We start from the raw sequence: 18,061 nt of genomic DNA, 5'->3' as shown, positions 1-18,061 counted from the left end.
CCCCAAATTAACTTTTTTAGTAATAAAAGTATTTGTTTAACCCAATAATAATTGCTTTGGATCTGGATGCCATAAAGCACCTTTTTTGTACTGTATGTGGCTGTGAAAATTATGATTGCAGAACTATTCTGCCACCTAGTGTTTGAAAATAGAAGCTGCTCCGTCCGTATATGTGTATTAGTTACTGTAGCGAACACATATTTTTTTTTAATATTTATAATATATTTATATTAAAATATATATAATTTTTTTTAACAACCAAGCCAGTACTGTCGTTCATGTCGACAAATGTAATTTTATAGTCACATACATGGACTAGAACTGATGGCATTAGACATAAATGTAGATTATCGGGATGCGGTCATTTGGTCTACTGCATTATGGTCGACAGTCATTAGGTCGAATCCATTAGGTCGACATGCTAAAAGGTCGACATGACTCTAGGTCGACATGGGAAAAGGTCGACATGATTTTAGTTCGAAAGGTCATTAGTTCGACAGGTCATTAGTTCGACAAGGTCATTAGTTCGACATTGTCTATGTCGACATTCACAAGGTCGACATGGAGTTTTTCACTGTTTTTTGAGCCAACATGTGCCGACAGGCGGTATTTCATGCCCTACCATCCACTAGGGCGTGGTGGGAGAATAAAATAGTGTGCCGAGCGTAGCGAGGCACCGTGCCCGACGCATAGCGAGCGCAGCGAGCGTTGCGAGGGGATGCAGTGCACTTTAAACTGTGTCCATGTCGACTGTGTTGACATTCAGGTAAAAAAACAGTGAAAAACCCCATGTCGACCTTGTGAATGTCGTCATAGACAATGTCGAACTAATGACCTTGTCGAACTAATGACCTGTCGAACTAATGACCTTTCGACCTAGAATCATGTCGACCTTTTCCCATGTCGACCTAGAGTCATGTCGACCTTTTAGCATGTCGACCTAATGGATTCGACCTAATGACTTTCGACCATAATGCAATAGACCAAATGATCCCAACCCATGATATACTTTTGCTATTGTCTGTCTAGTGCAGACTTAGTAGAGAGCCCCAGAGAGGCCCCGCCTCCTCCCACCACATACAGCTCTCACAGGCTTCTTGCAACCATATGGATGGCATGCAGTGCCTGATTAACCAGTAGTCTGATTAGGCTGTAGCCTAGGGCACGAGATGGAGGGGGGGGGGGGGGGGGGGGCATAATCTTTCAGATGACTGCCAAAGAATAAAATTGAGGCCTAATTTAACCCATGCCTGTTAGCTATCACATGTCTCGATGTACTGTGGGGGGTAAAGTTCTTAAGGTGACTGCCAGATTGCTGTGCCAATGTAACTTACTGATGGGACCAGTACTTTATGTACATTGTGCTGCAATGCCAGCTGGGCAGCCTAAAGCCAAAGTCTCCTCCACACACCACATGCATTAGATCCTACATGCCAGTTGTATAACCTTCATTACATGCGCATGGGCAGTATGAATGGCGAGTCCCTGAGCGCCCATACACTTGTGTTTAGGAGCATTACAAGAGGAGCTACATGTGCCTAGGGCACCTGGAGCCGAGGGTGGCGGATGAGACTGCAGAAACACATGGAAGTTGGCCATGAGGGCTCACTCAGTTTTATTGAACTTCCTTCAGTCACATATGGAGCAGGCTTTAGTGCACATCCTGCAGGGCAGTTGGCAAAAATGTCTGAGCTGCAACCATTCACTGTAGTACAAAGGGTGTAATATCGATGATTGTAATTCAAGAGCCAAATAATGCAATAAAGTTGTCAACATTTGAATCATAAGTGGCTTTGGTTACACGTTACTGCTTTATAAAAAATGTTTTAGTTAAATACTACATGATTTATTTTACATATGCACTGAGTGGCTGAATTATTATGACAACCGGATTAGTACTTTGTGGAACCACTTTTTGCCCTGAATACGTTTGGCTTCTTGTAGGCATGATATCTGCTAAGCTCCCATACTGTATGCATTGTGGAGAACATTAGCCCAAATCCCATGAGCTGTACCTCCATACCGCGACCTCCACCAGACTGAGTTGTGATGATGCTTTTATGCTGGTGTCTCCATATCGTCGTCCTGCCACCTGCATGGTGACATTGAAACCATGAATTGTAAGACCGCATCACCCGTTTCCAATCATCTACTGTCCACTTCCAGTGTTCCTGAGCAAACTGGAGATGTTTTACCCTGTTTGCATCTTCCTTCTGTGTTAACAATCATTAGTCTCTGCATATCTTTAGCTTTCTGTTCTCAAACAGTGGAGAAAGATCAAGCACCTGCAAATCTGCTCCCAACTGGCATTTTTCAAGGCTTAGTACATATGCCCCACAGCCTCAGACGTCCTCCATCAGCATTATCTGTGGAATATCTACTTTGCATAAAATCGTTTGTGGGTCATAATATTTCCACCACTCAGTGTATTGTGTTGTGTGGTTGTGATTTGTCGTGCTGGCTAGGAGAATGGTATTACTACTAGTAGTATGGTAAGCAAACCGGAATATCATTTGTGTTTCCTGTTTCTATTCTAGATTGAGGAACGGGCAGAGTTTTTGAATAAGTCGACTCAGAAAAGGTGAGTGGCAGTAGCGTATTTCTGTACAATTTATATTTGCCAGTGGTTGTAAATCCTCCTGGTCCCCATCAGGCATTCCCAACCACGGTCCTCAAGGCACACCAACAGCAGTGGCGTAACTATAGCTCCGCAGCCCCCGCGGTGGCGGGGAGGCGCAGAGCAAGTTTGGGCGCCGGGGGTCTGCGGGGCTATAGTTACCCGCTGCTGTCTGCGGTACCTGCCTGCCGTGCCTGCCGTCACAGTCCCGTCTCTCCTAGCGCTGGCTCCTGCTCCTATAATGAAAACGGACATTTAGAAAATGGCTGCCCCCATACTGCAGACAGTTTTCTGTCTGCAGTATGGGGGGGGGCAGCCATTTTCTAAGAGTCACGTTTCATTATTAGCAGCAGGAGCCAGCGCTACGGGACCGTGACGGCACGGCAGGCAGGTACCGCAGACAGCAGAGGGTGGGCAGGTATGGGCATGGGGGGGGGGGGGGCTGCCGAGGGGAGGGGGAGTGGGGGCTTTTTTTTTTTTAGCGGCGGGGGGGCGCATAATAAGTAGCTACGCCACTGACCAACAGTGCAGGTTTTAGTGATATCCAGGCTTCAGCACAGATGGGTTCAATCAGAATCCCTCAGATACTAATTAAGTCACCTGTGCTCAAGCCTGGATATCTACAAAACCTGCACTGTTTGTGTGCCCTGAGCACCGTGGTTGGGAATGCCTGGATTACACTGTAGGGAATGTGAGGTCTATTCACCAATTATTGGGGGTATTAAGTATCCCTGCAATGTATTTCTGAGGGCACCGCAGCAGATATCTCCCATATCCTGCTGATATCAAGATGTATCAATATCTGGAATGCATCTCCAGCTGTCAGAGGTCCGTCCCCTTTATTGTGTTTGTGGCCACTCCCCCAGGGACCCCGTCTAGGGCTATATAGTTTGTTGGGTAATGCTATGGCCTCAGGGACCGGTATAACTGTGTTCCTGGGCTGTGCCATTACCTTATAGACTATTGAATCCTAGTGCTGGTTTCAAAAATATGGGGTACCCCTACATCCTCACTCGCTCCCCCATTTTTTGGGAACCGATTCAAGAACTTGGAACTGGTTCTTTAAAAACAGGGGGACCCATGGTAATTTTTTTCTACTGTATTTTTAGAACCAGCACCGGCTCAAATAGCTCGAGGCTGGTTATGCTTAGGAAGGGGGGACCCCACGCTGTTTTTTTTAACTCCTTCAGCCACTTTTACACAAAGAAGCAAGGTTCTGGCCGATCTGCGCCTGCTTCATGTTCAGAAGCGGCAAACCCAGCAGCCAAACAGGAATGAGCTCACCATCGGAAAACGCGAATCCTGTAAACACAGGATCTTAGTTTTCAAAACAGGCCCATGTACAGTACATTTGTATCCGACTCGGTTGAAACATGGGAGCTTAACTGATTTACCCCATTGATTCTTTGAAAGGTCTTGCACGTTGGTCTTGTGCACAAAATGCAGAAACGCCCAAAATCAAATGTTAAAATATATATCTTTCTATCCCACACAAAGGCTAAGCATTAAAAAACCCATTAGCCTTTTTTTTTTCCCAAAAGCAGTTGCCACAATAAAATGTGCAATCTTTCGGAACTCTTTTGACGTCAATCCAGGCTGTGGTTTCATGGCGATTGTCTAGAATCTGCACCTTAATTGTTCTACCGCGTTCAGTTTACTTCCTCTTTTCATGACTCTTAACAGAAACTATTCTGTTCTCAGGCAAATCCCCATTAAAATGTGACAAGTGCTCTAAAGGAAGGCTTTGTTCAGTGATTAAAGCCGGCCACGTATTTCCCAGACACTCAGACTTCCATCTTTAATTTGCGATGTTATCTGCAGTGTCGGTAGTCAAAGGAAGTTGAAAACTAATGTTATAGTTCATTACCACGTAACATTAGTCCTGATTATTCATGGTGCCGCACAAACTATACCCTTATCTGTCTTCAGCTGTCCTTTTACCTTGTCACCACCAGAGGGCACACTTTCTTCTGTTCCAAGGAAAGTTCAGAACACCTGGAGACTACAAATTAATATGAATATGTTTTAAAACTCTGAAGTCACAGCGGAACTAGCACCTCTATAACTGCTATCTTGCAAGCACTGGGGAACATTATAAGCATGCCCTTGTTGTCTGAGGCATTTTATGTACAGGTGTACTGGTTTCATAATGTGCGTATTGCCTTGGCCTAGTTTACACCATAGTTTATTTGGCTGTTAACAGCATTTAAAAGCCTCTTAAAGTTAAACTATGTCCGTTTAAAAAAAAAAAAAATAGGGATTAAAAAAAAAAAATTCAGTCAAATTTGGCACTTATTCCGCACAGATAACTTAATTTCTGTCTACAGTAATATATTTATTCAGAGGTTCTCAAACGCAGTCCTCAAGGCACCCAATGTTCCAGGTTTTAAGTTTATCCATGCTTAGCCACAGGTGACTATGGACATTATTCTGGTTGACTCGCAAGGCTGCATAAACATGTGACCTTATTATGTTATTTAAAAAAAAAACTCCAATAAACATATTTTCAAAAAATAAACATCTAGGGGATAAGCAATACGTGTTTGCCAATGGTGTGGGATCTCAGAATTTTTTTTTTTTCAAAGCGGCAATCCTGTACCAGGCAAAACCATGCCTTGTAAATTATTGCCGCTTTAAAAAAATATGTCCAAGATCGGCGGGCATCCGTATCTCCGGCAAACTCGAACCCGATTATATATGATCCCTAGGATCGGGAGTACAAGTTTTATTAGTATGCTACAATATTCCTTAACCCTTTGAGTGCCAAGCGAATTTGTCAAAATAGGTGGGGGAAAATGCCAAGCAAACCTTTTGTATTCATTATAATGACCTGTAATGTCATTATATCTTTTTTTTTTTTTACACAACAATTTTTTATTTGAATCTATATAACAAATGTGAGCGACAATGGCATTTTTAGCAAATATTTTGACCATTTCTCGCAGAAATGTTGGCCCTAAAAGGGTTAAGTTATTGTTACGACATTGTTACTTTTATATAAAACTAAATCTTTATTTTGGTGTTACCTATACTTTTACAATTCTTTTCAGTGTTAAAGCGCCACAACCGGCAGTGGTGTCTAAGATCGACAGCAGACTCGAGCAGTACACCAGTGCGATTGGGGTAAGCTTAGTAACTGACCCTACATGTATGGGCAGATATGTATTATGTATAATTGCTGCATCAGAGTGTGCTTTGGGAGCCAGATTGCTAATGATAGGACTTATAAAAGTATTAAATATAAAGGTCCTATATTCTAGATAGAAATCCCCTCTGTGGTCACCAAGACATCTTCACTGGTTATCTACTAACTGATTTGTCTGAATGATCAGTCCTACAAATGCCGCCACATGTGATGTTTCCCAATACAGTTCTTGCACCCGCTGCACAGGTTCATTCAGATTTTGGGGAAGGTTTATACTGACATTGATGACCAGAGTGAGGCAATGCAATTTGACAGTAAAGCAAAAACAACATGTAACTGTGCACCAGGGCAAAAACTATGCTGCACAGCAGGTGAGGCAGATGTAAAATGTGCAAGGAGTTAGATTTGGGTGGAGTGTGGCCAAACTGAATTGCAGTGTAAAAATGCAGCTAACATTTGTGAACTGCATGCAAAAGTAGCCAGTATTTACCATGCAGAGAAACAATATAAATGGATTTGCTCCCGTTGCATTGCAACAGACCACCCCCATTATGGGACGACGCCCCCTTTTGAGCTGACCTGGCTGCTGTCCCTTGGTGGGAGGAGCAGGAAACTTGCTGACAATTACTGTCACTGCAGTTATTACTTATGGACAGGATATAGCAACAGTGTCACTTTTCAGTATATGGGATGTTACCATGAACTAAAATTAAGTGTTACAGATTTAAGGGGGACAATAATCAAAGCTCATTGGCCCTTATTCTGCTTGGAACGGCCGGAGCCGCATATGCGGCTCCGACCGTGCAGGCGAATCCCCGCCTTCCATACGGATCGCCACGGCCGTCCGTACGCGGACATGTGGCGGTCCGCATGAAAATGGCGGGGGATACGCCTCCACCATCTTGGAGCAGCCCCCTGCATTCGATGGTCACCGACCATCGAAGGCAGGGCCGCACGCTCCACCAGCTCCCGCACCCATAGACCTCGCGGACACTTGTCCGTGTGAAAGCATGTATGGGGGCGGGCAGCTGACATCCGGCGATGTCAGATGGCCGCCCCCAACACATGCGTCACAGCCTCATTACCATGCGTACGCCCCGCGTTTGCATGGGAACGCCCATGAAACGCGGGGCGTATGCATAGGGAAATGAGGCTAAGTAGCCCCTCACGCCCCTATCCACCCCCTTTGCGGCGTTAAAAAAAATTGTGCGGCGATTTCGCCTGCACATGCGCAGAGTGCCCTCTGCACATGCGCAGAGCGAAAACATCGGCGGAACGGCCGCATGCGGCCGTTACCGCTTAGATCAGAATAAGGGCCATTGAGAGATAAATTGGAGAGAGATAAATTACTAACCAATCAGCTTCTGTTGTGTTACAGGCTGTGTTTAAAAAATTGAGCTTGATTGAAAGTACTACATTTCTCTCCCCTTTTTCTCTCTCCAAGCGTTGATAAATCCACCCCTTAGTTTAACACAAACTTTTACAATACATCGTCTACCTGTTTAATCCCTGGGGGATGCCTTGACACATATTGCTTTGTATTGGATGTAAATCTATCTGTCTGTTCTTAAAATATATAAAACTTGCCAAGGAAAAATAATCGATTTAAAAAATAAAATTGTTTTCAGTTAAATGATACAAAAAGACCACATTGCGCATATAAATCCAAAGATGTTCCAAATAACATGTTATTTCATTGTTTTCTTTCAGAGCAACAAAGGCCCCAAACCTGCCAAAGCCGCCCCCACTGACCTCCCGCTGCCAGCTGATGGTGTCCGCAACATAAAGAGCAGGTGGGAGAAAGGAAACGTATTCTCATCTCCGGGCGGTGTAGTGTCGCCAAACAAGGTAACCACAGCTTGCAACGGTGGCAAAATATTACCCGTTTTACCCCAGGGTTGCCTATTTTTAAAGTCTCAGCAGTCAGTAGCACTTCAGGGGGCAGGGCCTGATGTAGAAGTCATCAAGCCCCACCCCCCAGCAAGGCAAATCCCGCAATTCACAGGTATTAGAGGAGGGTGGCGGTGCTAAATGACATGATTTGCATTTTGGCCCAACCCCCGAAAAGCTGCGAATCACAGGAGATTAGCGCTGCCGCGGGGGAGATGGAGGTTGGGTTGCCGGTATCTGGGAGGGTTGCCCACATTTCTGGGGGAACAGGAGGGGCACCCGATTTTCAGGAGCCTCCCGGCCATTCCGGGAGGTTAGGCAACCCTGGTTTACTTTTGTACTCCAAAATGGCTTGTGTCTGTATTTGATGCCTTCAGTGTACTGTATGTGCTTGCTGTACCTTTGATATATTGCTGACACATTCTGCCTATTTCACTTCTTCCAAAGTTACTAACCCTTCATCTTATATGAATGCATCTAGCATTATTGGGTAGCTGCCCCGCTGCAGGTTCTATTTGGTGCTTTATATTAAATATTAATTTACTTCTCTGCTGTAAAATTATAGATGATTACTCACAATGGGTACTTGTGTATTATCACGGCGCCCACTAAGCTATTTGCTTAGTGGGCTATTCTGCGTAGGAAAATCGCATAGCATCTCATGGGCCATTTTAAGTGCCGATGCGATGCAATCCGATTCGATTTTCCTATGTAATGTATTCAGTGCTTTTTGATTTATGTTGTATAGGGTGTACAAAGCCATTAGGTATACAAAAATGGCATACAATGAGGTTTTAGGCACCCCCCCCCCTTCACTATCCACGCCACCCCAAAGCATGGCGAGCGCCGCGAGGGGCGGCTGAACGCGTCCTCCGACCCTACTATCCACATTGGCGTGGAGTTGATTTTATATAGTGAGGCGAGGGGACGTGGAATACATGTAAAGTAAGCCGCGTCCCCTCGCAGTGCTCGCCTCGCTGCGCTCGCCACACTACATAAAATCAACTCCATGCCGACGTGGATAGTAGGGGTATGAAAAGGGCGGAGCACTCGCTGCGCTCGCTACGCTTTTGTGGATAGTGGGGGGGTGCCTAAAACCTCATTGTATGCCATTATTTTATACCTAATGGCATTGTACAGGTGCGATGCAATGCGATTCCCCGGGGCTAAGAGAGCAGTGAATAAATTACATAGGAAAATCGCATCGCACGGCCGTTACAATGGCCGATGCGATTTTCCTACGGTGCCGTACGTAAGAAACTTGGGCGCCGTGATAATACACAAGTACCCAAAAATGTCACCTATTTCCTGGCAGTACAATAAAGGTGCGTACACACTGAGGCCGATTCGGGGTCACACGTAGTGATCTGAATTTGGCCCCTGCGCATGGGCAAACCCCAACTGTGAACGGCCGTGGCGAGTTAATCACTCGCCCGGCAGTTCGCAGAGGTGGGGGGGGGGAGGGTCATGGGAACGCCCAGCTTTTAATGGGCGTCCCCATGAAAAGGATGGGCATTCCCGTAGATACGCAGGTGGGCCGACGAATGTCGGTGGCCGTTGAAGATGTGGGTTCATGCATCACCGCTCTTTGCCCACCCATAAATACTAGTTGGTTTTGAGCTCAAAATAGCTGAAAACGGGAAAAGTGAGCTATTTTGAGCTCAAAATCGACTAGTTGGACATCTCATACTGTACCTGGAATATCGAGACCTTCATTAGTTTAAATCTGCAGTATATTGTGTTGCTTCTAGGTCCATAAATTATGCAAAGATCTGTTATTCTGTGCAGCAAAACGTACATCTCCCTGCCAGAAGGTAATACCTTCGCTCTATTACTATGGGGGACTTTGATTTGTCTGATGCGCGACTGTTTATATTTCCAGGAAACGGCAGGGTTGAAAGTTGGTGTTTCAAGTCGTATTAATGAATGGTTAACAAAAACTCCAGAGACCAACAAATCGCCCTCAGCAAAGCCTTCAGTAAGTCCTAAAATATGGTCTAGTCTGTGATAATAAACAGAGTGCAGTATGCTAATTACCATGATTCACTCATAGTTGGCCAGGAGATCATGAATGGATCAGCATAGTAGCTTAGATCAAGACATTGTTTTCATGTTACTGTTTTGGCCTGATGTGTCCTCACACACAAAACTCAATACTCTGGGCTATGCAAGACGCCCAGTGCCAGTGAGAAGCTCTGATGTCCAAGAGTTGCATGTAAAATGAATCAGTACTATCTCGTTAAGTAGTTTTTGTTGCATCTGATTATTTAATTTGCTTGGCTAAGATGCACATACTGTATGAGTAGACGAGAAACTCTGTGCAACCAGAATCGCACAGGACCTGTCATGCTGAGGAGGGCTGTTCGGCAGAACTGTTGCACGCGTGTATGAGGATACATCTGTATGTAACATGCTCCAGAATGAGACTGTATCCAACCTCCTAAGACAGTCAAAGGCAACCTGTGGCTCTCCAGCTGTTGCGAAACTACACGTCCCATCATGCATTGCCACAGTTTTCACATTCCCTAATAGCAAAACTGTGGCAAGGCATGCTGGGAATTGTAGTTTCACAATGGCTGGAGAGCCACAGGTTGCCCATGCCTGTCCTAAGAGATCTGCTTGAGCGGCCTCTGGATCACCAGCCTGACTCCACAAGGTGCGCGTTTGTCATTACACTTTCCTCTTTGGACAAGAAAAATGAGGTGATGTTGCCCATATCAACCAATCACATTCTGTCTATCATTTCTAGGATGGAACAGAGAAATGATAGAGAGCATTGGATTGGTTGCTATGGGAAACATCACCTCTTTTCATTTTTAGAAGGTTTTAGTAGATTGCCCCATAGTCTTTTCACTTGAATGTTGCGCAAATTGTTTTTGAAGTTCTGAGATGTCTCCAATGCCAAGTGGGTAATACTCAGTACTATTTTTCTGGAAAAATAGGTTCAGGAACTCCAGGTCTGGTGGTGGATCAATTAAATAAATAAATAAAAATAAAAAACATATATAATAGAGGGAGGGAGGGATAGATAGATGTATATATTGTATTTAGAAACAAAGGCACTCACAGGTGACTTTAAAATAAAACTTATCTTATGAAAAGTAAATTTTCAGTTCCTGATGATGTCATATTTAATTAGAGGTTCAGGAACTGAGTTCCTGCTGAAAAATAGCACTGGTAATACTTACATCACGGCTACTCCTAGGCAATGCCATTTCTGCTAAATATCAATTCAGTGAATTTATTAAACAGCACTGTCTCTAGTTCTTTGTTGGCAATTATTAGTATGCTCCTTTAATATATCAGCATTCGCCGTGTGTAGGGGAATTGTGCACATTCATTATTTTTGTTGGATTGGATCAGTTGTCATTGTATGTTCTTCTAGGAACCTTTGTCTATTGTATAACACCTATTATCTTTCTCTTACTCTCAATCAGCTGATTTTCTTTCCTTACTCGTCTGTCCGTCTGCCCCCCCAGGGAGAGATCTCCTCTTTGATGCCTTACTCTTCTTCCTCCTTCTATCCTTCTTGGACTTTGATTTTTTCACTATGCTGAGAAGGTAAAAATGTTGTTAAATGAATAAATCACAAACATGAAATTTGAACGCCTCGTATGATATATTTCTGATTGGTTTGGGGTGTTTTTCACTGGGATGTGAGCAGTTGGTGTCTTCATTTCGGTTAATTAGTTTTACCTTTGGTCAGGGCTACATTCCACCTGTAGCCAAACAGTGCACAATTTCCTTGATATATTTAAATCAAACTTTAGCCAATCACAATATTAATTAATATATAGTATTTACAGTAACAAACATTACCCAATCAAGGAAGTACAGTAGGACATGCATCATATTATCAGAACATTCATGTGACCACAAAAGCTTTATAACATAAACAGGACAGTACCAACCAGTAGCCTATACAAGCAGTAGAACATGCACGGTACTAGATTAACCAGTAGCCAATCAGGACATACAGTGCTAAACCAAGCAGTAGCCATTCCAAGGAGTAGGACATGCAAGGTTCTAGACCAGTCAGTAGCCAATCTGAGGAGGACAGGTACCGTGCTAGACTAGCCATTGGCCGATAATAATATTCACACATGCGACTATAGGTGTTAGACCAACCAGTTATCAATACTTATAGTACAACATGCACAGTACTAAACCAACGAGTAGCCAATCAGAACATACACAATAATAAACCAATACAAGGAGTAGGACATGTATAGTTTTTGACCAATCAGTAGGACTTGTGCAGGGTAAATCACCATTAGCCAGTGTGAGGAGAAGGACAGGCACAGTGCTAATCCACCCAGTAGCGAATACGAGGAGTATGACATGCAAAATGCCGGATCAACCAGTAGCCAATCCAATGAGTAGGACATGGACAGTGCAGGATCAACCAGTAGTAAATCCATAAACAGTGTCAGACCAAACTATAACCATTTTGAGAAGTACAGTAGGACATACACAGTGCTAGACCAACCAGTAACCAATTCAAGAAGGACATCCACAGTGCTAGACCAACCAATAACCAATTCAAGAAGTAGGACATGCATAGTGCTAGATCAACCAATAACCAATTCAAGAAGTACAGTAGGACATGCATAGTGCTAGATCAACCAATAAGCAATTCAAGTAGTAGGACATGCCTAGTGCTAGATCAACCAATAACCAATCCAAGGAGTAGATTATTATAAAACAAAGCTCTATGTAAAGAAATGGCAATACTGGTTAACATGTATAACACTTGAGCCGTGTTGACTGTGGAAGTTAGTAGACTAGCTCTCCCTTACAATTAGTCATCTCGGTTCTTCAGTGCAGCTTCTGCTCCAAGGTACACATACAATATGTACACATTGCTAGAACAACCAGTAGAAATTCATAGCAGGAAGATATTCACGTGACTAGACCATCCTGTAGCTATGTAGAGTAATAATTTAAAGATCAACCTGTATCCTATATACATTTTGGATGGTAGAACCAAAGATTGCATAGAAACAGCTGCAAAAGTGACCTTAAATGGACAAGTTCTGTCTGATCATTTGTTGTGACGTTTTCGCACATTGTCTTCCGAGGTGAGAAGATGTTGTACGCCATCGGAAAGTACACTGCTCCTGTTTTGGCATAAAGAATCTCCTGTGTTCCTAAACATTTTCCATAAATCATGGATTTTATTTTTTCATTACAATCTTCGTATGTAAAATCTGCAACCACCACTTTCGTACCACATATTTTAACATAAAGAAATATTGCAAAAGATGATATGTACTTTTATTTCTTCTTATATAGGATCTAAGACCTGGAGATGTATCTGGAAAACGTAACATCTGGGAAAAACCACAGACTGAGAAGCCTGGTTCACCAACCAAGGTGGGCTAAGGTCCTTGAATGGAGCTCACAATGTATTATCAGAAATAATGCAGATTCTCAGCTAACGTTCTGTCATACATTCCTACTGCTTTTATTGTTATTACTCTCACGTCTAGATTAACAACAGTTAATTAAACATTGGGCCAGGTTCAGAGATTTGGACAATATTTGTACAGCTGCTTAAAAAAACGCATTACATGCATCTCTGAATGATTCCCATTGTTAATACCATTTGGGCTGATGGGTTAGGGAACTCTGCATCTTAACTTTGTTGTAGATATTTATAGTTTAATCTAAATATCAGCCCGTCAAAATGATGGAATAACATAACAGTAATGTCAGTCATGGGGGCTATTGGTAACCTTCAGGCACCATCTAGTGGTTGTTGGTGCGCAGAACACTTGAATCCCCGCATAGAGGTGTTAGCCTTTTATTATATGGGATAAGGTAAAAAAAAAATAAGCTGGTTTAAGAAATACAATGACCCCATTAGTTTAGCAGCGTCTTTCTCGCCTTAGTTGCTGTTGCTTTAAATAGCGTTACACGATCCACATAAAACCACATTGTAACTTCAGAACATCCTGTAGGAATTTTTCTTTGTCAACTGTGTACTTTAAAAGGTATTTTGGATATATTGTACATATTCAATCCTCAGGTCTGCAGTAATTGAAGGCAGCTTTCCTTATAACTTATGGCTGGAATTGTCCCTAGATTTTAAGGGGGAAATTTACTAACAATTCGTATTTTTGCCAATTCGTATTCCTATTTTTCCCACATCGAATGGCTTTGTGCGTATTTGTGGTGTGACATGTTCGCTCGAGTACGTATAATTTACTAAGGTGTCGTATTTACGACATTTGTTTTTCCGATGGCGTTTTGTTCATAGGCAGTCGTATTTTTAGCATTTGTATTCCATACGGATGCATGTACATTGTACATTTAATACGTACTTTGCCACGGTATTTACAATTACATTCGTATAAAATACGCCCACCATTCGTAAAAAAACGTTTCGCATCAACATTGCTTGAAAGTTCCTGACATGGGAGTGTCTTCACTCAGGTATATGTATATATATATATATATATATATATATATATATATATATATATATATATATAGCCCCCCGGGGCCCCTCCCTTCTTTTCGGTTTAATTAGGAGAGGTTGTTTTTGTGTGTTTAATGGCCTTTTATAGGCAGCGCACTTGAGCACAGATGATTGTTGAACTTGGGCCAGGTGTAAAACTTGCATCAAAAACGTGTTCTACTTGAAATTCGTAATAAATACAGATTTCTAAAAAATACAGACGTGAAAACATCAAAATCCATACGTGAACGAAAATACGAATCTTTAGTAAATTTGCAGATACTATTGAAATGAATGGGGATTTACGGACGTATTCTATTGATGGTGTATTTATTCAAATTTTTTGGAATTATATTCGGAAAATACGAACGGCAAAATTAGGATCCGTACACATTTCACCCTTAGTAAATTATACGAAGTGTGAAATACGAACGTATTTCAAATCGAAAGGTTACGAATAAGACCATTTGTACCCATTCAATCCTAGGAAATTTCCCCCTAAAAGGCAGGAATTGATAGGCTGCAATCAGGAATTGATGCATTCTAATGAGTATTGGCTTCCTTCTTTTACAGATGACAATTGGGGGTAAAAAGTCTGACACCAATGGTATGTAACTTGTTTTATTATTTTTTTCCCTTTTCCTTTTTCCTTCACTTTCTACCATAGCTCTTACTAGGACTGTCCCAAATAAAATATTTGAAACTCACTTTCACATAAATTTCCAAACTAATATTGACCAGTCTATGTATGATACTTATTTCTGTAGCATCTGCTGATGCAGTAATGTTTATGTACCCTGCACTTGTCCTCTGTTGTATTCAACTGTAATTCACGGTTTCCTGTTTTTATTATTTGTGATGTACTCTTCAATTGGGCACTGCGCATCCCTTATGGCATTATATAATTAAAGGATAATAATAATAAAGATTATACATGACTCCCATCCCCCATGATGAAATAATGAGTATAATGTTTTAAATTAAAAATATTTTATGTTGTACACGTACAGTTTTGGTCTTAAGGCACACAATATTAATTATTGACCACCCAAAAAATGAAATTCCCATGTGAAGCAGTTCCACCCGGTAATTACATGAAATACACGGGTCATTTTTCTGTGTGAAAGGATCAATCTGGATCTTAAACTCCGGGTTTCCGACCCTGCAAATGACCAGGGTCAAAGACCCGGAGTTTAGGATCCGGATCGACCCAGGCGAAATTCCTGTTTTATAGACCAAATCTCTATTAGACCCGGACATTTGGTCTCCTGTGTGAAGGGGTCTGACAGGGAGCGGCCGAATAACCCGGCACTTCAAAAGACTGGTAATTGCCGGGTTTGCCGCCGCTGTGTGAAAACAGTATAAGATCATGGTTCCCGTATTGTAAGCAATTAAACAATTGTTTCACTCAATACTATGAATTTTTTTATATTTTTTACTATTTTTGTTTTTACTATCATAATTGTTTTCTTACCTATTCTCTGTCATCAGCAGGATTAAGATTTGAAAAAGAGCCATAGGAAGTTTTCCAAGCCACCGGACCAACTCAGAAATAAAGTGCTAAATTGTCATTTTATATTTATGTTTACTTACCAAATATGTGTTTCTCATTATGCCGAATAAAACCATGTATATTAGCACTGTATTTAATACCCACCTCTCCAAACAGCGAAACATTCATAATAGAACAGCACTGCCTTTGTAGAAGATCCTAATTAAGAAAATCTCAGCTGTGAAACGGACATATTGTCTACTGATACATAATACTGTAGTTTTTAGCTCTACAGATGTTACATCAGGAGGGCAGTGTACAATGAGGTCATGCACAAGCAGAATGGCGCTGCACTTTAGAGTAGAACACAGTTTAATTTTTTTATTTAGTTTATATAATGACTGTTGTCCATTAAAAAAGTACTGAATACCTAAAATTATAATTTTTTTTATTATTATTTTTTTCTTTTGCAAACTACTTAAAACATCAACTGTTTCAATCTGTTACAGGTAATGCCAAATTTTGGGCTTGTATTAGCCAACAGTGGTACTTTTATGGTTGACCTTATAGTGTTATAGTTCAACAACTGCGTTTTTATACACAGTATATACACAGGTAGCTTTTTAATCTTACATCACCTATTAAATGCAGACTGCTTTTTTTTATATGCTAGAGTATATCTAGAATTTTTTTTTCCTACATACTAGTCAATATCACCGCTTTTGTTAATTCACTTTTGTTTAGTTTTAATTTTTTGTCATTAACCGATAGGAAAAAAAGTAGGCCCACCATAATCTTAAAACATAAGTTAAATAAAAATATATATATAAAAAAGAAAAAAATCAAGATAAGGTACACTATATAGAGGCTTGCTAAATTAGTTCGGATTTGGAGGAAAAAAAGAAACAAAACAAAATTGTAATTAATTTATAAACAGAAATTTTATTATTTTAAAAAAGTTTTTTTTTCTTAGCAAAGCATCACGAATGGAGGACCCTGCCACTGGGCCAACAAGACTCAGTTGAATGAATTTCCATTAGCTTCCTATCCCATTTGACATTTTTTGACAGGCAGGTTTCATATTATTTGTATATAGTTAAGGTTAGTGGAAAAGTTACAGTTTGACCTTTTTGACAATGTGTGTGTTGAGGAGGCCATCTGTAATTTCATGCAATAAAATACTGAATTTCGTACTGCATTCTTTTGTGATATCTTTATACAATAAAACAGAAAAAAATATATAGATTCACGCTGTTTTGTTGTTCCAAAGATTAAAACCACTGCTTTGCTGAAATATTGTATTCTTTCAATAATTCAAAAAATTTACTTACAAGATGCAAATGCACTCAGTAATGTGTGGGGAAATAATCCTACGCAAATGTTCCTGTTGTTGTCTGCAAAGTTATTGTCTTAAAACATTTCCAACTGCATAGAATAATTTGTTTCAACAACGTATTATGAAACTGCAACCACAATAAATTGATAAAAATAATTTGAAGCGTCTGTTATTTGGGGGGTTGGGGTAATAAAGAGAATTGTTGTATTGTGTAATGCAAAATTACACTTTGGTACACCTTCCACTGTGGTCTTCCCCACCTTTTGACAATCTCGATCAATGCATGTCATCATTTTTAATGGCAAGCTAGACACTGTCGACCACACACGTTTCGGATGGGAGCTACAATAGTGTCCCATTCTGGAGATGTACCTATGTACTTGGAACCAAGAGCAGATGCATAATGGATAATGGTAAGTGGCTCCAATATAGCAAATGCTGGGATAAGGAGAATATCAACAACCCTAGATGGAGAGGCCCTAACTAGCTGCAATTGTTTTATAATTCTAATGTCCAAAATGGTTTTGGTGAGACGCGACTTGTCATTTTTAAATGTTAATATTGTTACAAACCTCCAAAGTCCAAATTTGGGTCTTGCCCCACTGGAGGTGCGTCCACATCTAAAAAATGGGTTGTGCCTCTAGGGAGGGGTGTGGCCTTGCTGCTGGCCTCTGATGTTGTCATCTGCTCAGTAGGGCAGCCCCTGCTCATCACCCCAGAGCAGAAATAATCAAAGGCTCTCCCAACTGCCCCCCCTCCACCAAAGCGGGGCAGTGTCCAAATAGAGGGACTGCCCTGCTGTAATCGGGCCATATGGGAGGTATGTTGTTTAAAAAATTACATATGAACATTTTTATACTTTTCTTTAAACTATTTTAATGTGAAAGAAAAAAAATTATAGCAGTACTGCCCATAGGGTTATGTATGTTCATTCCGTAATAAAACTTTGGGTACTTGTGTATTATCACGGCGCCCACAATGTTGATTGTACTGCATCGCATTGCATGCAATATAGCGGCATGTGATGCATGCGATGCGATCAGATGCGATTTTTAATTGTACAAGCACCCTGATAGGTGCTTACAATGTTAAATGCACCCCCATTGTCAACGCCACCC

At 41.4% G+C, this 18,061-nt stretch overlaps 1 protein-coding gene across 5 annotated transcripts in view; it reads left to right on the top strand.

Moving 5' to 3' along the window:
- The window catches only part of LOC146073963 (non-muscle caldesmon-like), a 164,976-nt gene extending 147,877 nt beyond the window's left edge, over positions 1 to 17,099 (top strand). For 4 of the 5 annotated variants that reach the window (XM_083181587.1, XM_083181590.1, XM_083181588.1 and 1 more), the window contains 7 exons: positions 2,538 to 2,581; positions 5,668 to 5,740; positions 7,473 to 7,610; positions 9,535 to 9,630; positions 12,948 to 13,028; positions 14,689 to 14,722; positions 15,607 to 17,099. In XM_083181587.1, coding sequence (XP_083037713.1) covers positions 2,538 to 2,581; positions 5,668 to 5,740; positions 7,473 to 7,610; positions 9,535 to 9,630; positions 12,948 to 13,028; positions 14,689 to 14,722; positions 15,607 to 15,635 — 495 coding nt within the window. In that variant the 3' untranslated portion in view covers positions 15,636 to 17,099. The remainder of the gene's footprint in view (positions 1 to 2,537; positions 2,582 to 5,667; positions 5,741 to 7,472; positions 7,611 to 9,534; positions 9,631 to 12,947; positions 13,029 to 14,688; positions 14,723 to 15,606) is intronic. The other variant, XM_083181591.1, reaches the window with a different exon arrangement.
- The last annotated feature ends 962 nt before the right edge of the window (positions 17,100 to 18,061 follow it).

This window comes from Crinia signifera, chromosome 4 (genome assembly GCF_055691185.1).
Source record: "Crinia signifera chromosome 4, ASM5569118v1, whole genome shotgun sequence".
Classification (NCBI taxonomy): domain Eukaryota; kingdom Metazoa; phylum Chordata; class Amphibia; order Anura; family Myobatrachidae; genus Crinia; species Crinia signifera.
Note: the sequence above shows the minus strand (reverse complement) of the source record. Positions and strands in the feature narration are given on the sequence as shown.